The sequence below is a fragment of the Phascolarctos cinereus genome, unplaced genomic scaffold (assembly GCF_003287225.1).
Source record: "Phascolarctos cinereus isolate Bilbo 61053 unplaced genomic scaffold, phaCin_HiC Scaffold_7;HRSCAF=346, whole genome shotgun sequence".
In the NCBI taxonomy this organism is placed as follows: domain Eukaryota; kingdom Metazoa; phylum Chordata; class Mammalia; order Diprotodontia; family Phascolarctidae; genus Phascolarctos; species Phascolarctos cinereus.
In genome coordinates, this window is record NW_027556180.1 from 31,286,313 (window position 1) to 31,312,605 (window position 26,293).

General features: G+C 44.8%; 1 protein-coding gene across 1 annotated transcript in view; it reads left to right on the forward strand.

The window, feature by feature from the left end:
* The window catches only part of PRKCI (protein kinase C iota), a 77,470-nt gene extending 53,559 nt beyond the window's left edge, over positions 1–23,911 (forward strand). Inside the window, 15 exon segments of the mRNA XM_020979951.2 lie at positions 209–294; positions 1,348–1,488; positions 3,342–3,396; positions 6,334–6,392; positions 8,354–8,530; positions 9,108–9,205; positions 10,432–10,518; positions 13,213–13,348; positions 16,002–16,089; positions 16,968–17,093; positions 19,162–19,241; positions 20,726–20,815; positions 22,208–22,323; positions 23,808–23,862; positions 23,864–23,911. Coding sequence (XP_020835610.1) covers positions 209–294; positions 1,348–1,488; positions 3,342–3,396; positions 6,334–6,392; positions 8,354–8,530; positions 9,108–9,205; positions 10,432–10,518; positions 13,213–13,348; positions 16,002–16,089; positions 16,968–17,093; positions 19,162–19,241; positions 20,726–20,815; positions 22,208–22,323; positions 23,808–23,862; positions 23,864–23,911 — 1,442 coding nt within the window.
* Positions 23,912–26,293: the final 2,382 nt, after the last annotated feature.

A 26,293-nucleotide genomic window follows, 5' to 3' on the forward strand; every position in this document is an offset into this window, starting at 1 on the left:
AGCATGTCTGTGAAAAGCATTAGTGATGTGCTCCAGTGGTGGCCTTCTCTGGACGTGACTGGCCGCTGCTTCTTGGCCTGGGTCTCGTTCGCTCGGTCCCCCAGCACTGGCTCGGGCTCGTCCCCATTCCGTTGTCCTTGGGTTTTGCCTCTTGGGCTTGGACGTTGTTTGCAGCCTCTCAGGCCTCTCTGTTCTTGTCCCTTCTCAGAGTCCATCTACCGTCGAGGCGCACGCCGCTGGAGGAAGCTCTATTGTGCCAATGGTCACACTTTCCAAGCTAAGCGGTTCAACAGGGTAATCCGGCCTGGATGGCTCGTTTTTGGTTCTGGGACCGAGCATCTCTCCACCCCACTCTCACCTCCCCTGTGCCTTCACATATCGCTTTGATTGCAGAGAGAAAGACTAGATTTTTACCCTTTTGTCGAATAAGCAATGTCTGGCTGGTTCTTCTGGTCACTCTCAGTGACCTGAAAAGGCTTGAATAAGTTGACTTGTGCACATGTGGACTCTTCCAAGAACATTCCACATGGCCCTTCTAGATGCTATACATCCCTGGGCTTCTGGCTTAAGTAATGAGGCTACAGTTATTTAGGATAAGGCTGTAAAATCACACCTGTAAATCAGGGGTTCTTAACCTGGGTCCACAGATGCCCAAGGCCCCAGTGGAGAGTTCTGGGCATCTGTGAACTTTGATGGAAAAAAAAAATACATCTTTCTTTCAGTGTTATTGGTTTCTTTTGTGAGCTGATGTATTTTATTTTATGCCCTTAAGGACATTCCGAGAAGGGGTCCACAGGCTTTGCCAGACTGCCAAAGGTGGGGGGTGGGCAGGTCTGTGACATACAAAAAGCATAACCAACACTTGTTGATACCTCCACCGCTCTTTGCTCGTGCCCAGCGGATAGGCGGCAGCCCTGATACTCAGGCTGTCGGCTGGAAAGGCAGGGCTGTTATTTGACCTCCGAGCAGTCTAGGGGCGTTGTCTGGACTTCTGTGATTTTCTCTTCCCTTACACTTTTCATGTTCAAACTGAAGTAGCTCTCTTTCCTGCTGTCAGCTGTGAAAGAGTCTGAAATGTCCAAGGTGTATAACCAACACCAAAATGGCAGCCCACTTCACTTTCCTTGAAGGCTGCATCTTTATTTCATTTTCTCTCTGAGTTTATACAGTGTTGGGAAAAGAGTAGGTGCAGGAGGATGTTGTTTTATAGTCATAGGATGGAAATGCTGATCCTGAAGGGGACTGAGATGAGGAGGAGGGAGGGGTCACCGCCACTCTAGGGGGCCAGCATCTCCATCTGGAGGAATGCGCGTGTCTGTCTAAACGTCTTTCTCTCGTCCCTTTCAGCGAGCGCACTGCGCGATCTGCACCGACCGGATCTGGGGCCTCGGGCGTCAGGGCTACAAGTGTATCAACTGTAAGCTGCTCGTCCACAAGAAGTGCCACAAGCTTGTGACCATTGAGTGTGGGCGCCACTCGCTGCCCCCGGTAAGATGTTGGCTGCTGGCTTTGGAGCGGTCTGGGCCTGGAGTGGGGTCCCTTCTGGGGGTCTGGGGCCAGGGCTGGGTGGGTTAGGGAGAGAGAGAGAGAGAGAGAGAGTGTGTGTGTGTGTGCGCGCGTGCATCCACAGCTACACATCTGTGTATACGTATGTGTACACGCACTTATGCACACACGTTAAGGCGCCACTGATTCTAGTTTGAGTGCCCACAGTAATGTTGGCTTATGAGAGGAATTCAATTTTTCACAAAATCTGGAATTTCCAGGTAGGTTTTTGTAACTGGTGATTTTTCACAACGTTCTGAGAGGCTAGATCTGTGATGTCACCAGTGTGCTGAGTGAAAGTGCACAGTCCTTGCAGCAGGCTGCTTGGCAGTTCCGAGGGGCCTGGGCTGCTGGACGTGGATCACTCAGCCAGGATGTGTCAAAGACAGGATTTGTACCCAGCTCACTCTGTGCCTGCGCTGCTGTGTGTTCTGACCTCGGGAAGAGCTGTGGGAGGATTTTCTTCACTACACATCGCTCTTCCTCCACCTCTTCTCATTTATCTATCAAGCGGCAGCATTTTTAAAGTAATTTCTGCATCCTGGAGGTACAAAGAAAAGGCAGAAACAACCCTGCCCTCAAAGAGCTGACATCTCAGTGGGGTGATGGTGTATCTGAGTGACGTGCTTGAAGACAGGATGAGGAGGTGTTCACGGCACCAAGGTGCCCTGCCGTGACAGGCAGTGGTGCTGGAGTGAGGCTAGAAGCCAGGGGCTCTGAGGGCAGAGCCTTCCTGGCACAGCCCGGGGCAGCTGACACTGCAGCACTGTCTGTGTGCTCCAGCGGCAGAAACGAGAGAAGGCTGGTTTTTCTCTGAAGTGTCTGAGCCTTGGTCTTTGGAGGAAGAGAATGATCTCGGGCCAAGTTGTTCAGGACCTTGAATGCATTGTCTGAGTATCTAAGTGGTCGTACCAATAGATCTGTCATGTCCCAGCATCAGGCCTAAAAGGTGGGAGGCCTCCCTAGATTTGCTCTCACTGACTTTAATCTCGGGTTTTCAGGGCAGTTTTTCTTTTAATAGAAGCGTCTTGATGAGGGGCTGATGGTGCAAGGTGGTGAGAGCAGAGTTGTGAAGGGAGGACCCTGTTATGTTGGTAAATTTGGATAAGGCTGAAAATACTTTGAAGTCACATATTGGAGATCAGAGGGGCTTCAGGGATCATTGAGTCCAACCCCACATTTTACAGGTGAGGAAACTGAGGCCCAGAGAGTTGAAGGCACTTGCTGAAGGTCACACAAGTTGCAAGAGCTAGGATTCAAACTCGGGATGCTGTTTCCACCCAGCCAGGCATCCTCTCAAGGGCCCATCAGGGAGGGGAGGCAGTGAGGGGGTACAGGGAGCGAGTGCCAGGCTTGGCGTGAGGAAGACCAGGGTTTGAATCCTGCCTGAGACACTTGTGTGGCCCTAGGCCAGTCATTTAACCTCTCTTAGCCTCAGTGTCCTCATCTATGGAATGGGAATAATTATGGCTCCCACATGTTTAAAGTTTCCATTCCCCAGAGAGGCTACCTCAGAGAAAAAGGATTCAGTCACAAATCTGCCTTTAACGTTGACTTCTTATACAAGCACTAGAAATTATTGTATCTACTTTCCCAACTTTCCAATGTGAATAATATACCTCATCCAGGGGACATTGTCTAGCTTCATACAGAAGGTAACCATCCTACTTGCAGTAATCTGAGGTCTCAGTCGTATTCTCTCCAGTCCAGTTTAATATTCGATAGCTGCTGAAAGTGAAACGTTTGTCAGAACGTAGGAAGGTACAGTCTCTGAACCTGTTGCAATCTTTCTCCAGGAGCCGCTGATGCCTATGGACCAAACCTCTGTGCATTCAGACAACGTAGAGACAGGTAAGACTCAGTGCAGCCTCCTTTTCAGGGGAATGGGAAGGTTGCAGGAGGACAAGGCTGTTTTAGAGGGGCTGGGGGAGGGGATCATCTGTTTGACTTCTTGGTTTGAATACAGTTCTAATAACATTGAGATTTCTTGTTAAACTGAGAATCCTCGAATGAGAAGGGAATCTTAAGGGCCAATGCTCATGTTCAAAACAGGAAACAAGCTGAGCACTGTGACCTTGGGGCCTTGCCTGAGGTCACACGCTTTGGGAGAGTCAACAGAGGACGTTTGTCCTCGTACATATTGTACATCCCCTCAGTCTCTGTCTGTAATCCAGGATACCAGGATGTCTGTCACCCCTAGAGGAGGGTCTCTGGGCAGTGAGTGCAAGGATTGGGAAGGGACCCAGTAAAGAGTATCCCATCATGTCTCTCTCTTTTTTTTTTTTGGCTAGGCAGTGGGGTTAAGTGACTTGCCCAGGGTCACACAGATAGTAAGTATTATGTGTCTCAGGCCGAATTTGAACTCAGGTTCTCCTGACTCCAGGGCCGGTTCTCTATCCACTGCACCACCTAGCTTTCTCCCCCCCCCCCATCTCTTGGAAAAGAGTTATCCAAGAGTGAGAAGCCTGTTTTGTTTGGCCTCTTTGTAATTCCACACCTTACGCTTCCTTCTGCCCTCCAGGGCCAAGTAGAACAAATCTAATCATAATCATTCATTCACATAATAGCCTTTCATGTGCTTGAAGACAGTCATTATACACTCTCGTGGAAATCTCTTCTTCTCCAGGTTAATCATACTTTGTTCAGATGATCCTCTTGTGACACGGCCTGGATGTTGTCCAGGTCACCAGTGGGCTTCCTACATTGTGGTGCCCCAAGCTGAACGCAGCTTTCCCACTGTGGTCTGACCAAGGCCGAGGACATCAGGAGTCTCCTCCCTAGTCCTGGCACAGCCTGAGACGGGCTTCACTTTCTTGGACAGCAGATCCCATCGTCCGGTCATTGCCCTTGCATTGCCTGAAAACTTTCCCATCTTTATGAGCCTTCAAAAGAAACCCAAAGAAACCTGTTGTTCAGTCGTTTTTCAGTTGTGTCTGACTCTTTGGGATGTCATTTGGGGTGTTCTTGACGGAGATGCTGGAGTGGTTTGCCATTTCCTTCTCCAGCTCATTTTACAGATGAAGAAAGTAAGGCAGGAGTCACTGAGCTAGTAAGTGGTTGAGGCCAGATTTGAACTTGGTAAGATGAGTCTTCTGTGCACTATGGCGCCACCTAGCTGCTCCTTTATGAGACTTAGTTTATTTCAAACTTCATTTTATTTTAAGATTAAATTTTTTTTCTTTTTTACCATCAACAAGCATTTATTTTCTCTCCCATTCTTTTTCCTCCCACTTGGGAAAAAAAGAAAAACAAAACACTTCCTTTATATCTTTTTCATATAAACTGTTTAGCTGTGCCTCCCCAACTCGTACTTACAAAATTACTCCTATAAACCCAATTATTTCTGTTGCATTTCTTTAGTCAGCTTAATGTTCTAGCTGATAAAAGTCTTTATTTTTATTCTGACTCTGTCATTCAGTGTGTTTGTTGTCACTCACCAGCTTTGCATCTTTTGGACATCTAGTAAGGGTGTCGTCTGTGTCTTTATTCCGGTCGTGGATAAAGATGGTCAGCAGTGCAGCTGCTACAGACCCCTCCGAGCTGACCTGGTGGTCGGGCAGCTGACCCGCTTCAGATCCACTGTCCTGCACTCTTGCCTAGCCCACATGCGCAGTATCTTCTTCGGTGCTTGGCTAAGATCTAGGGGAAGGATCCCTGCATGTCACTTGTCAACTCTATCAGAAAAAGGAAGTGAAGGCAGTGTGGCATGACCTGTCTTTGACAAAACCGCACTGGCTCTCTGAGGCAGCTGTTTCTTTTAGTGGATGCTCATTGGGTCATTGCTTCCTCTTCTAGAGGTTCTAGAAGTTTTCCAGGAATCACAGTTAAGTACAATGACCTCTTGTTTGCCAACCCCACCCTTCTGTTGTGAGAATGGGAACAGGATTTGTCCATCTCCAGTGATGTGGCTTAGCGTTGACATCAGGCAGCTCTTGGATGTATTGGGATCAAGCTGATCTGTGCTCCTTCAGGGCAGCCAAGTCCCCTCAGTCCTGTATGAGTCTAGTAGTTTTACCTTCTCTCTGTACCATTCATCACAAACTTTGATCCCATCCCCTTTTCCATCCTCCATCCCCTGCCTCCCTTAAACATCTGTAAAAACCAAACCCTGGTGTTGTCTAACTTTCCTTCAGCTTCTAATTGTTCTGAGCCTTAGGCGCCTAATGCCATTCCGGCAGGCCTGAGCAGCAGATTTGTGTTCACCCACCATCACTTGCTCTTGCTTCCTTCTTCTTCACGTGTCTTTTTGAAGCTAAATTGGCTGAATTTCTTTTGTTTGCTCATTTGTTTTTTTAATCTTTCTTCCTCACTGAAATGGTCTCTGTGGCCTCAGAATTTCAATCGTGAGGGCATCCTGTCATCCTGGGCTGGCTTCCCCTTGTAGAAGTTTAGTCCATGGGATCCTCCTTTCCTTCTGGTAAGGCCCCCATCACCCATCATTTCCATCTACCCCAGCTGATAGTTCCTCTTTGTTAGTGAAAATCTGACTCAGAATAGAAGTTCCACTCACTGGCTTCTCCACCCTGTTCAAGGATGAAATTATCATCATGACGAGGCAAGAAACTATTGGCGTCTCGGCTTCTGGCAAAGAGTTCCCACAGATGTGTTAGAGAGGCAACAAACCTTATTCATAAAGGACCTGGGCAGATAGAAATGGTGAAAATCAGGGATTGTTGACATACTGGGAGTTAGGGTTTCCTTCACTTACATCTCGAGAGATGGGTCCTTTTTGTTTTAGTGACTTGTTACCTTCTTTATCCATTTTTATGATGTCTTTTTTTCTTCTAGTGATTCCATATAACCCTTCAAGTCATGAGAGTTTGGACCATGTTGGTGAAGAAAAGGAGGTAAAAATCACTTGGCCTATTGTATCTGACAGTTCTGTTAGCCAGCTGTCGATTTAATGGGGGATTATAAAGTAATCTAAGAGGGCAGGAGCCAGGGTGTCAGAACATCTGGGGAATGCTGACTCTGCTCCTCTTGAGGTACTATGTGAACCTGGGCCACCCCTTCACCTCTGAGCTTCTGCTTTATGAACCTGGGCCACTCCTTCACCTCTGGGCTTCCTTTTCCTCTCTCTCAGATGAAGAGACTGGAGGAGGTGATTTCTGAGAGCCCTTTCAGCTCTGGCATTATAGAGTGATGTCTACAGGGAACTTGGCATTCAGAAGTCTTTATAAAAAACTTGTCTTCAGCTGGTGATTTCCGTCCAGGAGGATGGCGTTTTATCCACCTGTGCTCATTTTGAAAAGTGTGTTATTGATGCTTCTTTCATTTCTCAATGACCCTGCCCTTCAGGGGAACCCTCCCAGTAATGAAGAAGAATATGTCAGAACAAAACAAACCCTCCGTCTGGCCATTTGTGAAAGTATGGTCTAATTCTGCCCCTGTGGCCTGCCTCCTCTCTGCTAAGAGGAGGAGAGGGCTTCCCTCAGTAGGCCCTGAAGTCAAGTTGGGCCCCTTGGACACAGCATCAATTAAACCTCTGCTTCATTTGAGTGACTTGGGGTTCTGCTCCCTTCTCCCTGCATCATTGAAGTCCTGTCTTCTCCGGTTTCTCTGAAGCCCACCCTGTTATCGTTTCTCATGGTGCAATAATAATTCCATTATATTTATATCCTTTACATACCACAGCTTGTTCAGACATTCCTCAGTGGATGGGCACCAAGGTTTTTTTTCCCCCTGGTTTTTTGCTCCCATGAAAAGACACCCGTTTTCTCCCTTCAATTTCATTGCTTCCTTTTCTTCTCATGACCCAAGAGAAAGAGAGAAAAGGACATGTGCAAACACTCAAACCACAGAATAGCTTTTTCCTAGTAAGTAGTTCCCTGGCAGCTGGCTTCAAAGTCATGGTGACTTCTCCATCTAATAGCTAACAGCTCCATGTTTACTGATTAATTTGCATCAAATGGTTGCCTAGCGATCTTTACTAAGATAATATTAGATTCTTCTGTTCTCTGGGGAAAAAATAAATAACCAAATTCCTGTTTTTCTTTTAGAAAAGGGTCTTAGGTCTAGAAAAATCCTGGCCTTTTCTAAAAAACATTTAAATTTAACATTTGTTTATTATGTGGTAGAACTGTAGTGTTGTGGTAAGCACTGCTGGGAGATGAAAGGGCATGTTAGGACCCACTCCTTTATCCAGTTGATTAGTCTCTTAACCTATAAGCCCTTTGAAAAGAAGTGTAAAATGATTTCCTCACGGTATACTGTCTCATTTCCTTACCACCCACTTCCTCCTTAACCTCTTCTGGTTTCTGTTGCCAGCATGTCGAGAAACTACCCTTCTAGAAGGTCCTAATTGCTAATAATTGCCCAATTTAAAATTGTTAAAACTGGCTAATTGTTAGCCTGCCCTGGGGGAAAAGGTTCCCGGAGCCCTGTACTGAGTGATGATGTTGCTTGCCCCTTCCTGCCTGAGTGGGCTTTCTTTGGGCCGCCCTGGCTGTCCACCGGAAGTGTCAGACACTGGGCATCATAGGGCATGCTGAGCCAGATGAAAATGTCATTGGGAAATATTTAACCAGAAAATAAAAACACAATGCAACATTGAAAATGGTCACTAAGGGCCTGTGACACAAGTTAAACTCCTCTGCCTGGACTCTAATGATTTCCCATTGCTCCTTCCTTCTCTATCTCTTCTACAAATGGCTTCCAGGTGAGTGTTTTCCCTTCCTTCTTTCACTAGTCCTTTATTTCCTGACCTCAAGAAATGTCATGGATGTATAGAATCTCCATTTTCACTGGTGTCTTTCTAATTGGATGTTTTTAAGCGGGCGTTTTTTAAAAATGGTCATTCCATTAACAGGCAATGAGTACTAGGGACAGTGGCAAAGCTTCGTCTAGTCTGGGTCTCCTGGATTTCGATTTGCTCCGTGTAATAGGAAGGGGGAGCTATGCCAAAGTGCTGTTGGTGCGACTGAAAAAAACTGAGCGCATTTATGCCATGAAGGTCGTGAAGAAGGAGCTGGTCAATGATGACGAGGTGAGTGGCCCTTTGACTCTTTAAGACCGCATGGAGAATGCCATACAGCCTGAGATTCACAGGGTTACAATAGAGGAGGCCCTGGCACCAACCGCATGGGTGTTTGGTGCTTTTTACCTCTCCTTGTCCATCTCATTATGTAACTGGACTTGTTGTAGTTAGCTGGTAGAGTTTTCCCTACCTGTCCCTTTAAGGAAGAGGAATGACTCTGGACCCCATCCTCAGGAGGAAGCTTCCCATTTAGGGAAATGCTTCACACTTCAGCATTCCATCAGGGCTGGTCTCCGTGGCCCCTCCTTGGGGGTCCCCCCCCCCATCTCTACAGTCGTGTGCTTCTGGGATGGACTGTGCATAGCGCAGCATTTCCTCCTTTGCTTTATCTCACATGTCTGTGTGCATCCCGTTCTGCAGATTGTGAATTGATGGTGAGATGAATTGCGAAAAGATCATTTTGTCACCTGTGTCTTGGTTATTGAACTTGCTGATTTCCTAGGGACAAAATACTAATTGCTTTTTTTTGGAGAATGTGGATGAGAGAATCTGAGGGCTTTGGGTTTGCTCTCCTGTGTTTTATCAGGACATCGATTGGGTGCAGACAGAGAAGCACGTCTTTGAGCAGGCATCCAACCATCCCTTCCTCGTTGGCCTGCACTCTTGCTTCCAGACGGAAAGCAGGTAAGAGTGAAGAGAAGGAATAGAGAGAGAATAAGGAACTGGGCACATTTTAGGGTGTTGCTTGGGAAGGTTTTACACCAAGAAAGATGAAGCCTGTATGGTCACAAACCATAATGCTGTGGGGCTGCCATAGTGCTCAGTGCAGGTCTCTAGCATATTCTTCATAGAGGTTGTTGAGTGGGCCACAGTCCCTAAATGCAATCACTCTGCTAAGGAGCCCTTCCAGAATTCACCTGACTGACCTTTAGGCAGCAGGCCGAAATCTGTTGCTGAAGAGCCATCCCTGCTGGATGGGGCCTTTGGACACTTGTGCCCTAGTGGACCCCTGGAGCAGAACTCAAGGGGAGGTTTTCCTAGGAAGGGCTGTAGTCAGGAGCTGACATGGCCTTAAGGCTGTGTGGTTATGAAGCACTTCACACAAAGAATTCCTGGGCCCTCATGATAATCCTGGGAATCAAGAAGTATCCTAGCTTGACCAGTGAGGGAGCTACATCAGAGAGACTTTTCCAGGGTCGCTCCCTCCCACCAAGGCTGGCGGTCTGTTCAGTCAGTCAGCAGCTGTGTGCCAGGAGCCGTGCTGAGCGCTGGGCCTACGAATAAAGAGCCAAACCAGCCCCTGCCCACCTAGAGCTTTCATTCTAATAGCACAGAAGCAGATGTAAGATCTGGGGGCTCCCAAACTAGGTTCCCAGCTCTCAGGCTTGGCAGCTGAAGAAAGAATAAGTTAATAGCAAAAAACAACAACAAAAAAGAAACCCAGCTGTTTTTGGGAATATTGACATTGTGAATGAGCTGCTGGGATCCTGTTGCATTTCTCTGGGGCTTCCAGGTTTCTGAAGATCTTTCCACACATTATCCTATTGGGTGCTATAAAGTTAGAAATGACCCGTATGGTCAGTGTCCTGGAGTGACAGAGCTGCTGCTTTTGAGTAGAAGGTGCTAGAACTCTTGGTGGTGTGATGACCAGAGGTACTGCCAGGAGAAGAAGGGGTCAGTAGAGGAGGTGGCTGTGGTCTCACCAGCGTCCATCCCCAGGAGAGCCAGAGGCCTGGGTGTGGGCCCCCTTCCTTCGTCCCACAGGCCGCCTTTCTCTGTGCACTGTCTCTGTGGCCTGGTCCTCCTCACTGCCCTGGTTACGTGCTGGCTGGTCTCCATTATATTGTCTGCAGCCCTGGAATGAAGGCCTTGTCACCAAGTGGAGTTTGAGAGATGCCCTTCTTTTTCAGGCTATTCTTTGTGATAGAGTATGTAAATGGAGGAGATCTCATGTTTCATATGCAGCGACAGAGGAAGCTCCCAGAAGAACATGCTAGGTATGTTGTGTGATATTCCACGGGGTGGGTTAGGAGCCACCAGTGACAAACCCTCGCACACATCCCACCTACTCCTTTGGATCAAACAGAGACTGGCCTACAACTGTAGCTTTGCTTTAGTGTTTATTAAATATATCCTGATGTACGTTAATGTAGGCTTTCAAAGGGCTCCTAAGCAAATGAATAGTACAAATACCATTTTGAGGGGAATGTTTGCCCTTGGTTTTAGGGTCTATTTGCATAATGATATGCTAATTATACATCTTTTTTTTTTTAGAATTCATCTGGGAGGCCCTCTTATTGGCAACACTGTCAAATTCATTTTATATATGTTTTTGAAAGTGCTTGCAGTATATTTCTGTTAAATCATTACTAAAGCCTGGTCTGCCTCTTTATTTTTGCATTGATCAGGCTTTAAATTTGCAGGGCATAGTTCTGTCTTCAGTGTTAATGAACAGGTGGAAAACTCCCTTGACCCTCTTGTGTTTTGTAACTTTGCTCTTGTATCAGTTTGGGGAGATGACTTAGATTGACCTTTCTTGAGAAGAGGTCAGAGGCCTAGATCAGGAATCAGGGCGGGTTCTGCTTTGTCTCACTTTGGACAAACCACTTCCTTCCCCTTAGTGGCTCAGTTGGTTTTTCTCCCCCTATTTGTAAGTCAGCAGCAATTCCTGTATTGTGTTCTTCAAGAAAGTAAAACCCAAATGGATACAGCCTCCAATTATGCACCATAATTGTACTGTTGTTATCAATTATGATGATTTATTTGAACTGAGAATGACTTGCAGCCATGCTCGCTGGTCTGCCAGTGGGACATATTAAGTTCGGATAGCACAAAGTTATAGTCAGGATGAGGTAAACTGAGGCACAAAGTTCCAGGAACATTCGACTTGTTAGTAAAACATGAATTTACCAGTAAATAGGATCTCAGCCGAGCTAAGACTCTGAGTTGGAGAATGGCCGTCTTTGTAGTTTTTAGGGAACAAAGATCAGGATTTTGTAGGCAGGGAACAAGTGATGATGGGTTAAAGATCAGCATCGTAAATGGCTAAATCAGGGTGAGTGGTTACAGAGCTGAGGTGTGGGGGACAGTCTAACTGGTTGGAAACTGGGAATGGGGCTAGCAGCAACTCCCGCCTTCTCTCCCCTGACTAAGGAATGTTCATTGTTTGAGTCTACCTGCTAGGTTAGAGATAGCAAAGCAGACTTTGGATAACAAAACCAGACATCCTTGAAGATAGCTTGGTGGTGTAAAGATACTAGACCAGACTCCCTGGTGTCCACCTGCCTCCTTCAAGGGTAACAGATTTCCTTGACAAGAATAGACAGTGATTAACAAGGGAACCGGATTTCTAAACTTAGCTCATTGCAGGACAGCTGAATTCTGAACTAAGTTGAGAGACAAAGAACTTTGACTTTGGCAGTTACAGGACAAAATCGATTACCTGTAGATAGGATCAATTGAAAAAAACCCCTGCACGCATACAGAATCAGTGTCATTTCAGTGAGGAAAGTAGATGGATGGTCCTGGACCCAGACACAGTGTTTCCTGATGGTCTGGGCCATTCAACTAGTAAAGGACAGTTTTTTCCAAGAATGCTACAGACAATGAAACTAATTAATGATTTTGTTGAGATTTGTTTCATCTTGAGAGTTTATCCAGTGAGGTTTAGAGCAAGAATTTGCTGTTTTGCTGTACTCACAATGCCCGAATATTTTCCCAATCCTTTAAAAGACCCTCTATTTGTCCCTCTATGGGCATGACCTCTGCCAGCGCCCCTCACGGCCTCCTTGCTTTGGTGGACAGTTTCATGGGTTGCTATGGACAACACCATGACCAACAACAAAATCACTTAATGTGCCCTTCCATTCAGGAATTATTTTTCCTTGACAGCTGGGTGTGCTTCATTTGAGATAATTATGCCAGTGGTGACATAGCTACTAAATAATATTTTCCTATGCTCTTTTGTGTGCCTTCTATGTATAAAACTTTGACAGGCCAAATAGTGTCATGATATATTGACATATGAAGCAGTACATCTGTGCCACCATGATGGTTGGTTATTAAAAATGTGTTGGATTTAAAAATGCAAAACTTATCCCCTCGTTTGTCACTTCTCTGATACTGAGCCTTTCTGAACGTAGCTGGGCAGGTCCTTGGACAGCAGACAGGCCGCATTCCAGAACCTGGTTCCCCCCAGAGCCTTGGAGAGCCCATGGTTACAACCTCTGAGACGCTCGAGGCATCATAGGAGGCCTTTTGTGATCCTATATTACCCAGTGACCGAAATGTTTTCTTTTCATCCTTCTTCTGAGAGTCCAATGTGAGCGACAGATTTTTGCTGGAAGGGTTGGTAGTTTTAGGTCATCCATTAAACTGTTTGAGGTATGAAAAGATTTCTGTGAAACAGTACTTTAATGAAAAAATAATATTTTAAAATACTCAGGGGTGTTGACTGTGTTTCCTAGCTGGTTATGTGCTGGGCCTGATATCTGGTGTGAAAGGACTGTTTTAGTATGCTTTAGAAATTTCGACTCCTAACCAGAGAAAAGAACTTTTAATGTGATTTGAGTGTTATTTATATTTGTGAAACAATTACATGTACATGTCCCTCCCAAATGGACGCTATGTAATGTAAGGTTTAGTGTACATTTCTTTTGAAGCAAACCAGTGACCTTTTTATCTCATCCTAGATTTTATTCTGCAGAAATAAGTCTAGCACTCAATTACCTTCATGAACGAGGGATAATCTATCGAGACCTGAAGCTGGACAATGTGTTGCTGGATTCTGAAGGACACATTAAGCTCACTGACTATGGCATGTGTAAGGTGAGAGAGAGAGGCCTCTTTTGGGGAGGGGGCTGCTAGCCCTTCATAAAGGGGGCTGCCTCTGCTAATCTCTGCTGTCGGAGGAGGAGGAGGAGGAAGGAAAGGAGGAGGAGGAAGAAGAGACCTGAGGGGAGGAAGAGGAGGGTGGTGGGAAAAGGGCTGCTTACAACAAGGCGCTTTCTAAAACCCTAGCATTCCAGGATGCTGCAGCCAGCTCTTTTTCTTCCTTTTTTAAATGCTGCCTCCTCTGTGAGCCTCACTGAGGGTAGGAAGAGTTGTGGGCAGCCTTGCTGTTACACAAACATGACAGGAGCAGCTGAGAATCAGTGAAGTTTTTGTCTATCTGTTTTGCTCTAGACTCCAGTAGATGAGGCGAGTGTGTGAATCCTCTTGTCTTTCAATTTAAAAGATTTCACTCGGAGGGTCTTCTCTCTTCAGCCAGAACTAAGGACCACTGTTACCCCTTGTTCAGGGGCTCCGAGCAGTAATCTCTGCCCGGTCAGGAGGGGCCAGAAGTCTCCTTGACTGAGCTCAGCACAGCTGCCAAGCCTCATGGGCAGAGTTGGCCTTATTTAAGTGCTGACTGTAAGCTCTGATGTTGTGGGGCCTGAAAGAGTCTTTAAGCCTTTCCCTGGCATATTGTTACTGCTGCGCACGAGGGAAGGACATCTCACTGGAGCCCTTTTCCCATAGATTTCCCTGGCTTTGGAGAGAAGCTTTTTTTTTTCTTATAGTGGTTTGCTCAAAGCCTTTTGGATCCCTTTCTGCCCTTTCAGAAGCATACGTAGCACACACCATTGCAGCAGTTTTTTTAAATGCCCAGAAGAGGACAGGAGGAAGTCTAGAGAGAGGCACAGGCAAGCAGGACGGTTTGGAAAGCAGCTCATATACTTTTACAGAAAGCGAGCGGTGTGAAATGGAGATTCACAGTTTCATGTAGCATCCTCATTTTGTGTTTGCTGTCTGTGGGAAAATGTTCTTTTTTGGGATTTTAGGTTCAGGATTTTTTAAATGTTAAACATGGCATATTTCTCAGGAAGTTTTAAATTTCATTTCTTTAAGAAGAGAAATTATAAGAATAAAGGGACTTGTTACAGATACTTTTCATCTTTCCTTTGTTCAGAAGAGGATTTTGTTTGTTCATTTCCATTTATATGATGCTCTGGAGAAATTTAGTGACCTTTAGATGATCTAGCTAAAAAAGACATGTATATTTGCTTGCTTTTTGTGAAAAAGGGTTTCATTTAGATTCCAGAACCTGACCTGGTGGCATCTGAAGTTGGTCCCCACTACCTAGCAAGCTTTAACCTTCAGGAAAACTAAAAGCACACCCCTCCCCCCAACAAAAACCTCCTATATGAAGATTTGAGGCCGGTGAAGGAGAGAAGTCACTTAATGCCTTTGGCTAAATGTTAATGTTGGATGAATTTTTTTTCTTGTAACAGGTTTTTTGGAAATCAGAAACACTTTGTGAAGCATTTTCACAGTTTTCTTCCAGAAATATTCCCTGTTACTTTCTTCAGGTTTCCACTGGCTGGTTTTACATTGTGTAGACTTTGCTAGTGGGTGGAGGCCCTCTGCTATGAGTTCATCTAACCTGGCTTTGAATTTACGTTGGAAATGTTTCATGAACAATTTTGATTCACTAACTTCAGGCACGAAATAGAGTCATGCCTCTCTTGGTGGTTTGTACTCGTGTTGTGTAGACTTTCTATCGAGGTGATAAAGGCTTCCTGACAAACTTCATGTAGCATCATGAGAGAATCGTTTGTCCTTCCTCAAAGCTGCTTACAAACCAATGACAGTATGTAGGCTTATTGAAATTGTTAGTGGTTAACCTGCTTCCTGCATATCATAGCCGTAATATAGCTCCTGTGTGCTGGGACAGTTCTAGTAGAATTAACGAAACATCATCACTTGGGCATGGGTTTTTAAAACAGGGTGTTTGTGGGATATAATTTTTTAGCATAGTTTGAAATTAGAGGGTGGGAAGGAATAAAGTCAGATCTTTTTGAAAAGGTGGTGGTTGTCATAATTGGCCAACTTCTAAACAGGTAGTAGTGAAGACAGATGTTCTTTGAGCTGCATATATATGAAGGATATCATGGGCATTTTAAAAAGTGATCATTGTGCTATCAGGCTATCAGTAAGCATTTCTTAAGCAGTTGCCATATGTGAGGCACTTAGGATTTAAATGTGGGCCAGGCCCTGCCTTCAAGGGGTTCATGTGCTTATCAGAGGAAAACAAGCTATAAACATATCAGCAAATCAAACTACATACAAAGTAAATTAAAGGTCATAGGGGTGGGGGAGAGACTGGTGCTCCAAAAGACCTGGTGTTTAAGCTTAGCATTGAACGAAGCTGGGGAGTCATAGAGGCAGAAGTGAGGAAGATGTGTGTTTCATCATGGAGACCAGCCGAGCAAAGGCATGAGGGGAAAAGCGGAGGGTCCAGAGTGAGGGGCAGCAAAGGGCTGTCTTGGCTGGAACACAGAGGGTGTGAAGAGGGCTGAGTTCCCCTAAGTCTGGAGTGGTTGACTCTTAACCTTATCTGCCCAGCGCTGGACGTAGGAGGTTGAGATGGGGCATATAGTTTGAAAGCACAATTTGGAGTTCCTCTGACACCACTTTTCACTCTGTCTCTTTTCTAAAGGAAGGATTAAGGCCAGGAGACACAACGAGTACTTTCTGTGGCACTCCAAATTACATTGCTCCTGAAATTTTAAGAGGAGAAGATTATGGTAATCAACAACTAGCTCTTTGTGTTCTTTTGTTTTGTTTTGTGCCTAGGCAGTGGATGGTCTAACTCTTGACTCCATTAAATATTTTTTTTTTATTATCCTTTGTTTTAGGCATTTACCGTAGAGTTTTCCAGTGTTTTAATGTTGACCTTATTAGAATAAAATGTATATAGGAAATATAGTGAACATCCCCAGCCCCTAACTATATTAGAAATGGGAGGGGGGGAAGTGTAGCGAGGTTCTTTGATCTGCCCATAGCTAAAGACCTGGAAGGGGGATGTTGCCAAAGGGTGTTTTGCATATGGGATGCCCACTTACCGGTGGGAAGATTCACCCTCGATATCTCAGCTATGAAGGAAAAGATTGGTCATGTTGTACTCTTTCCATCTGTTTGTAGCTTATGGCTCTGTCTGTGTGACAGTTTGATTCCTTACTGCTCATTAGATGCCAAGAGGAAAATTGAATTGAGTTGAATGGCCATAGTTGGCCTTTTTGGGACATTCCATCAATGATCAATGACATTAGGCCTGAGGAACCTCCCCTAGTCAGAAACATTGTTCCATGAAGGTTTATTTTATCCTTAGATATAGTTTTCATTATCCTGGGATCTGAGCTTATCTGTAGCAGTTTAACCTCTGGAGTTATGGAAATTTATAAGATTCATTTTCTGAAAGTTACTCTCTCGAACAAATTTTCAGGAATGCATCTTTTTATTTAATTTAACACGACTTATAAACCCTGTGACTTGGTGATGCAGGTTGGAATGCATTTAGAAGACCATTTAGTACATAATACTTGCATTTATTAGGTAATAAAGACATTAAGAAATGATGGTTGACTACTTTTTTCCTTCATTAATTCAAACCTCTTTTTTGAAGGTTTCAGTGTGGACTGGTGGGCGCTTGGCGTGCTGATGTTTGAGATGATGGCAGGAAGATCTCCCTTTGATATTGTTGGGAGCTCTGATAACCCTGATCAGAACACAGAGGATTATCTCTTTCAAGGTGATTAACAGTCATTCGGTCAGCAGAAATGAAGCATTTACTGTGTGCCAGACACTGTGGTGAATGCTGAGCGTACAAAGAAAGGCCAAAAGAAAGTTTTGTTTGCTTTTCCTGAGAATCGTCTTTCCTGAGACCCAGATAAGAAGCAGGGAGCTTTCTCTGAGGAGCCTGGCTGTACTGTCATCTTTGGCAGCAGCCTGGGGTTTTACCCCAGCTCAGTTTGTACATGCTTCTGGTGCGTTTTGTCCCTCTTGCCCCCAGAGGCAGAAATAAGCAGCTTAGCTCTGCACACCCAAAGAAACACTGTAGTGTTTTCAGCGTTGCTTGGGCAGTGTCATAGCGGAGAGAATTCAGTAACCAGAGACACCCTAATTAGGAGAAACTTTACAGAGGAGTCCCAGAAGAAGACAGAGAAAAGTAGCCACCATGCCCAGAAATAAAGGGGATACAGGGGAGGAGGTGGAAACAGACGCAGTTTCCACAATGGAATATGGACAAGACCTGCAGCCCATAAAAAGAAGAGAATGAAATGTTTTCAGTTGTGACCTTTTGAGCACCTTCAATAACTTAACAGTTAAACGTTTATTAAGCACCTGCTGTGTGCCAGGTACCATGCTTAGTGCTAGGGACAAGAAAAAAGGCAAAAGACTATCCTTGCCTTTAGGGACCTCAGTCCAATGGGAGAGACACCGTGCAAATAAATATATACAAAGTAAGCTCTGTTTAGCATCAGTAGGAGACAGTTAACAGAGGGAAGGCACTGGAATTAAGAGGGGTTGGGGAAGGTTTCTGTAGAAGGTGGGATTTGAGTTGGGGTTTAAAGGAAGCCAGAGAGGTCATTAGAGGGGAGGAGCATGGTTCCAGTCACAGGGGACAGCTAAGGAGGATGCCCAGAATTGAGAGATGGAATGTCTCCTAAGTGAAACAGTCAGGAAATCAGTGTCACTGGATAGAAGAGTGTGTCTCAGAGAGTAAGGTATAAAAAGACCAGAAGGGCAGGAGGGGGCAAGGTTATGAAGAACTTTGAGGGCCAAACAGAGCGTTTTGGAAGTGATAGCCCCTGGATTTTACTGTGTAGGGGGTGACATGATCTGACTTGGTTTTTTAGGAAAATCACTCTAGTGGCTGCATGGAGGTTAGACTGGAGTGGGGAGAGACTTGGGGCAGGCAGATCCCTTCCCCCCCCCCCCCAGCAGCTAGTGCAGTAGCCCAGGTGTGAGAGGATGTGGGCTTGCACCAGGGTAGGGGCAGTGTTAGGGGAGAGAAGGGGCCTATTGGGGAGATGTGGCAGAGGTGAAATCTGCAGGTCTTGGCAACATCTTGGATGTGGGGGAGGGGAGAAGAGGTGAGGGGATCCAGGATGACTCCTAGGTGGGGAGCCTGAAGGATGGGAAGATGGCCTTGTCCTCTACTGTAATGGGGAGATTTGGGGTGGGGGGAGGGTTTTGGGGAAAGAGATTGAGTTCCGTTTTGGTTATAGTGATTTTAAGAGTCTCTTGGACAAGAACATTGTACACAGCAACACATTGTGGGATGACCACCTTTGACAGACTTAGTTCTTCTCAGCAATGCAGTGATCTAAGACAATTCCAAAAGACTCATGTCCACAGCCAGAGAAAGAACTGTGGAGTCTGAATGCAGATCAAAGCACATGATTTCCTCTTTCTCTGGTTTTTTTTTTTTGTATTCTCTTTCTTGTAGTTTTTCTCTTTTGTTCTGATTCTTTCACAACATGACTAATGTGGAAATATGTTTAACATGATCGTACATGTATAGCCTATATCAGCTTGCTTGCAGTCAGGGAAGGGATAGGGAAGGGAGGGAGAAAAAAAATCTGGAACTCAAAATCTTATAAAAGTGAATGTTGGAAACTACCTTTACATGTAATTGGAAGAAATAAAATACTATTAAGTGGGAAAAAAATAAAATAAGAAATTTTAGGAGAAAAAAAGTCTCCTGAACATCTAGTTGGAGATGCAAGAGTGGAGGTCAGCAGGGAGATGTAGTTTTAGTAGTTAGGGAGCTCTTTAAAACTGGCATATAATCTCTTCACTGTTTTCCTTTCTAGTTATTTTGGAAAAGCAAATTCGAATACCCCGCTCCCTCTCTGTCAAAGCTGCGAGTGTTCTGAAGAGTTTTCTCAATAAAGTAAGAGTTGGTGTTTGTGGGTGTCTTATGCGTGGCTGCACTTCTGGGAAATGGGGTTCCCAAGCAAGGGACCCTAGAGCTCAAGAGTCCCAGATGTGCAGCAAAGTCTCTTAGTTTTCAATTCATTCGGAAGTCGTATTCTTAGAGGTTATGTGACTATGCTTAATGAAACCTTTTCATTTTATTGCCTTAATTCCTCCCTAGTGAGTGAGGTGAGATGAGGTTGGTTTATACGTAAATGTCATCTGTAAGCAGCTTTTCCCCCAGTCCTCGCCCCCTTCACCAGGTCTGTGTTTGAAGTCACTGTGGAACAGTAAATAGGCCACTGACTCCCCAAGAGGCAGCTGGATCCAGGGCCCACTTTGTGGATAATTGTTTGGGAGAGACTGAAAGTAATAGGGAAAAAGGATCCATCTTTCCCCCAGGAGTGGGTCACCTACCTGAGCCAGCAGGCTTACACAAAAAAGGATTAATCGTGTTCAATAACAGTGCAAGGCGGGAGGTAATTCAAGAGCCAGATTGGGGGATTAATGCAGTAAGTGCTAGGGGAACTCAGTAACTGGTTAGGAGAAATTAAGTGTTCTTTTTGGCCATTAAAAAACAAATGGAGGGGCAGCTAGGTGGCGCAGTGGATAGAGAACCAGTCCTGAAGTCAGAAGGACCTGAGTTCAAAACCAGTCTCAGACCAAACATGACCTGTACTAGCTGTGTGACCCTGGGCAAGTCACTTAACCCCAATTGCCTCGCAAAGAAAACAAATGGAGACTGGAAGCTTAGGGTCCCTTCCCCTGGCCGTTGCCAGTCTCTTAAGGGGACAGGGCAGGGAGGGGGCTGGCGTGCAGCCCTCTTCCAAGGTAACACCACCCGGCAGCTTCAGAACCAAGTGGGATGCACACCTTCAAGAGGAAATAGCTCAACTTGAGACTTAATTGTTAACACAGTGAAAAGTGAAGGTGAGAGGTGTTAATATGCAAATTTAAAAATGACTTTAACCAGAAAGAAAAATGAGAACACATCCTCACTCACAATAGTGGCATGGCCAAGATTTCATGAGCCACGGGCCTCTGCCACCCAATGAATCAGATGAGGGAGATCACCCGTGAGGGGGAAAAGTTGTTTTCTTGTGACTCATTTAAATGCTAAATGAGCTCACAGCAGGTCTGGGCGTACTGTCCATAATTATAAAGCAGTGCTTAGAATTGAGTTAGAACCAGACGGTTTTGGGTGATGACATGTGGGTTTCAAGCAGCTTTGAGCCTCAGCGGCTCTGTGATGCTTTAGGCAGCAGGACTGACCTGCATGACGTATTTGCAGGAGAGGCAGGACTGCATGAGCATTAGACACACAACATTTATTTTTTAACCTGGTGGAATTAATCTTCTAGCCTCTAGGAAGAACAGTGAAAGATTTTTAATACCAGAGATGTAAACGTTTCATCTTGCTTTGGCATTCATTTAATAAACTGGCCATTCTCCCACCTCTAGGACCCAAAGGAACGCTTAGGCTGTCATCCTCAGACAGGCTTCGCTGACATTCAGGGACATCCGTTCTTCCGAAATGTTGATTGGGATATGGTATGTCGATCTTCTTTTGTGGTTGTTTTTAAACAGGTTTTGTTGTTTCCTTTTGGTTTTGCATCATGGTTGTTTCTGGAAATCCCCTTTTTCCCTGCAGTACATAGCTGCTGCTGTGCTGACTCTTTAGATATAGGTATCGATGGATAAAGCATTCGTTAAGCACGTATGCCAGGCACCATACGAGACAGTCACAGGGCAAGACAAGACAAATTGGGGAGCAGGAAGGAAGGGCACCGCTGTAGGGGCAGGGAGTCCAGAGCAGGAGGGCGGTAGTGTGTCTGGGACTCTTACTTCAGGATGAGCCTGATCTGGGGCTCAGCAAGCAGGAGAGCAGGGTTCGGGCAGAGTCATCCCAGTGTGGGCCAGGCAGCTGGTGGAGATGGAGCAGCACCTAGTTATGCCTTCCAGGCTTCTTCACCTACCGTGTCATCTGCCCAGTGTTAGAAGGGCCGGCATGTGGGCCTGAGCCTAGTCATCCAGCATGGCTTGTAGAACCAGCCTTCCTCCTTCATTGTCTCCTCATGGCCTGGAGGGGACCCAGCTCCCTAAATTTCTGTCAGAGGAACAGAGACTCTGGCTGATCAGTCCTGCTAAGCAGTGAAGGCCTGGAATGGACACATTAGATTTGTGTTCTCTGAGGACCCACCTAGCTCAGTTGGGGAAGTTTTGTTTTTCAGTTGGCCGCAGGCTAATGGGCTAATGAGTTTTTAGGCCAGAGTGACTTGTAAAGACCATCTAAGCTATAGAGAGGTCAGAACCAGCTTTGGTGGAGGGATCGCTCCAGGGATAAATTAATGTATGCTTGGTGTATTGTATATATAGGATGTATATGCATATATATTATATGCATATTTGTGTGAATATGTTAATATGTGTCACTAAACATAGAGTAATATATGAATATATTACATTATATGTAATTTAGTATATATGTGTAGTAATATATGTGTATGTAGATATGTGTTTATATATATATAGTAATATACAGGATATGTGTCAGAGTGGATGTTACTGTGTATGTAACAGAATCATGTAGCTGGGGGAACATGTAATTTTAGCCCATTGTTGGGCTCAAATCGGTCAACACGGTCCTGGTCACAGGAGCATTCGTTTTGTTTTGATTTGTTTTAGTTTTGTAGGCAATTGGGGTTAAGCGATTTGCCCAGGGTCACACAGCTAGTAAGTGTCAAGTGTTTGGTCTGAGGCCAGATTTGAACTCCGGTCCTCCTGACTCCACGGCCGGTGCTCTATCTGCTACGCACCTAGCTGCCCCAGAAGCATTCGGTTTTGAGGCCAGGGCTGAGGTCTGAAATGGAGATTTATAAGACATGAGGTTGCAGGTCAAAGTTGTTTTTCTCACATTGGCTCCCATTAAACATATCTTTCTAGATGGAACAAAAGCAGGTGGTACCTCCCTTCAAGCCAAATATTTCGGGGGAATTTGGTTTGGACAACTTTGATTCTCAGTTCACTAATGAACCTGTGCAGCTCACTCCAGATGATGAGTAAGTATCAGTACAAAATGCTCTGATTTTTCTTGGACTGGAGCTTGTCGTGATCATTTTAAAAACAGTTTTATGGGGCCTGGGTGTTTTGTGACGTGTTTGTGACTGAGATGGCCTAGCATCCCATCTCAGCTGCCCCTCCGTCCTGCTCACCTCTTAGCTTTGCTCCTCCACAGCCCATAGCAGCTGTTGCACACTCTTAGAGCCCTGCCTCCCTCCCTCCCTGGCAGGCTGGCTTCACCTCATGCCTCGGTAGGTCCTCAAGGTCTTCTGGGGTGGATCCCAGTCTCCCTCCTGTCTCCCTGGCTCAAACGTTCCCTGCCTCTTTGCCGTTTGGAGGAATAGGCAGCCTTCCTATTTTCTGATTCTAAGGAAAGTCCCTTCACTCACCATCGCCAAAAGGAGAGCAGTCTAGTGGGAAAAGACATCTCCAGTGTTGGCTTCCCATCCCTTGGAACCTGCATTGGAGGACCAGTTCTGTCTGCCGTCGTGAGACTTGGTTGGACATGAAGCCTTCTCAGCACCTTGAGCCCCTGAGAGACCTGAATCCCTCCTTTCCGTCCCCATACTCCCCAAAAGGGTCTGTGCTTGTTTTCCTCAGCCCTGTAACAAATGCCTCACCAGGAACGGCCGGCTGCCTGTTATTGGTCCTTTTTATAGTACTGGATGCACTCTTGGAATTGTCTTGGCTCACAGCCCAGGGAGGACATGGCTTTACAAGCCTTCCTACTTGCCCTGCTCCAACATACCTTCGCAGGCTTACAAACACCACTCTTCATGTACAGAGAGGTCATTTTAGCCCAAGGAAATCTGGGGAGGAGAATGATCTGGATGGATCTGAAGGTCCACTTAGAACAGACGCCTCGGTTGTGACACATTTCTGCCCCAGCCTTTGTCGATCTTCACTTTAAAGCCCATGACTCTAGGCTGGAACTCTGGACAAAGAAGGCTGTTGGATTTTCCCTTTATTATATTCTAGAAAGATTCTTAAATATTTTCTCTCTGACTTTTTAAAGTCTATCTGAGGGTAGAGTTTGGAGTGAGAGAGAGAGAGAGTGTGTGTGTGTGTGTGTGTGTGTGTGTGTGTGTGTGTGTGTGTGTGTGTGTGTGTGTGTATGTGTATGTTCTGGACCCCATGGATAGTCTGGTGGGGCTGATAGACCCATTCTTAGAAGAACGTATTAAAAATGGAAGGGAATGCTAAATTTCAGTTAGGTTATTGAAAAGAAAGGGTTTTTTTTTCTTCATCCAAGTTCACAGACCCCAGATTAAGGACCCCTGATCCAAATGGTTTGTATTCCTCATACCATTTTATTTGATGCCTTATTTAGTGGATGCCTATACATGTTGTAAATCCTCATTTTTGTGGTTTTCCCCTAATTTATAGTTTTAATACACATTATTTATCAGTTTGGCCAGTTTATGGCTACCAAAACCACCTTCTTAAATATTGTTAAAAGCATAACGAATTTCTCTTCCAACAGTGACATTGTGAAGAAGATTGACCAGTCTGAATTTGAAGGCTTCGAGTATATCAATTCCCCTCTTAATGTCTGCAGAAGAGTGTTCTGATTGTGAAGAAGATTGACCAGTCGCCTGCGTCGTCCCATAATGCATGGATAAACGAGTTACCAGTCTGGATGCAACCATATAGAATAAGCTGAGCATTTTAAATTTGTCATACTGTGGCACACTCAGTATCATTTATCCCTGACCATCATGATCAAGTGATCACATTTAAGTTCAACTACAAGAAAACAACCTGAAAAGACATTCCAGAGACTCGGACCAGGATGGATGGAGTTGTAATGAAGTGGGCAGCTGCTGGAGTTTAGGGGTGCCTGATTAGTTCTGGCTCTCCTATAGCTTGCTAATAGGTAGCCAAGTCTCCTTTTTATTTGAAAGAAACACTTGTTACTGCTTTGGAAGAAGACCTGGTGCATTGCATTAGGGCACACTGTGAAATAGCAGCGTCTAAGCCTCTCGTAGTTAACACTAATCATCAGGCGGCGGTGGTGGTGGTGGTGAAGAGTTTCATTTTGGAGGATTAAGATGGCTTCGAAGTGCATTTTCTGTTCCTTATCTCTAAGAGTTCAGTTTTATGTTTCTGTCTTGTTCTGAACAATCGTACTTGTAACTTTACGATGGTCCTTAAATCTGTGGGTGTAAGATGCTGCTTCCTTATAACTGGAGGATACACTTTCCACTCAAGAGAACACTAAACACTCCAGTAAGCCATCAGTCAGTGGGCTCGGAGTCTCGCCCTGTTGGGATCCCAGGGAGAGCCAGCACCCCTCTGGGACTTGTGGCCAGAAATTTATATATCTGGGGCATCAGCTAAGAAGGATGCAGAGGAGCCAGGGTACAAACAACCAAGGGGGCAGGTCGTCAGGAGGTAGGAAGTCAAAATTGTCTTTAGCAAAAATAGGTGGTTGAAGTTGGAGAAACTACAAGATATTTGTTTTTCCCCCCCAAGGGAAGAATTCCACAGCTGCTCTGTAGTGCTTCAGCGCTAGTCTCTTTGAGGCAATTGGAAGAGCAAGGAGAACTACCGCGGTTTCCAAACTTGAAAACATTTAGCCAGTGAAATGGGCGTACGGTTAAAAACAAATCCTTTACAACTTGGTATGTGGAGGAGACATCGTCTTCCAAGCGAGGCAACCTAATTCGAGTTTTCTTGGAAATTACCATATAAATACTTGCTGATTTTCTCCTTGGAATCTTCCTGGAGATCCAAGAAAAATGATCGTAAGAAATGTTAGGGAAAACTGGCCATTATTCCGACTCACTCTGGATTTTATAAACTCTTATGTAGATAACGGGTGGAATATAGAGGAAGAAGGCAGACTTTTTAAGCTATTTTTTAATAAATATTAATATGTTTAAGAAATTTATTGGCTGAATAAATGCCAAAAGTATCATCCTTTCATTATTTTTTGAGAGAGTAATTTGGAAGCTGAAATAACCCTATGCATAGAAATTGCCTATACGTTCCCAACCTTATTAAAAATTTAATTGTGGACAGGCAGTCAGATGTAGCCCTAAATTCAGAATGACTTAAGGAATTGGTCCTATACCTTTTATGAATTTTTCTTCCCCTCCTTTCTTTTTCTTTAGAAGCTATGTATCATTAGAGAGATGGTTTCACTCAATTCTATAGTCTCTTTATTTTTCCTATGCCTAGCCTGCATAGAGAAATTCAAAGAAAACAAAGATATAATCTAAGGATAGTATTTTTTTTTGGTTTTGTTTATTAGGTAGTTATAATCTGAAATTAGTTTTGGAGACCCAAAGGGTTTGCCCCAGTTCATTGGTGGGAAATCTGTCCTCCAAAGGCGTTGATGATCTTGGGCTCAAAGTGGTGATGCTTCCTCCATCCCTTGGGTTGTCTTTGTCTTTATCCCATGACCTGATTTCAGGAATGCTGTTCGGTACTAAACAGTTGGGGCCAGAAGTGCATTTGCTGTTCTCATCCACTAAACACTATTTAATGGCCTGTGAGTAGCTAGAGTCTTCATTTTGAAATGTCTGCACAAAACTGAACAGTTTTCTACCAGTCATGTTACAGGTGATATGCATTTTTCTATGATGTGGCTTTAACCTCCAGGGTGGCCTTTGGTTTTAATATAATTTTTAAAAACGAATAAGATGTGTAAATTTTATACAGATTGCCATTGCAAATATGGTTTTACTTATTTTCGTTTTTCCACAACCTTTTAAGGACCGTGCCAATTTTTTTTAAACTGTTGGTGTAGAGGCTGTCTCAAAATCATTCACAGGGAAATCAGGCATCGGACAGTCAGAGTAGTCGGAATTTTGGGTTTCTGGGAAATAAGATCTATTTTTCATAAGTATGACATGTTTGTGGAATGACCTCATTTGTTTATGTGAAGGCTGGACTCCGGGTACTCTGCTCATTCAGTACTAGTGCATTTTACATGTTTTCTTTCATGTGAAATACTCAAATATA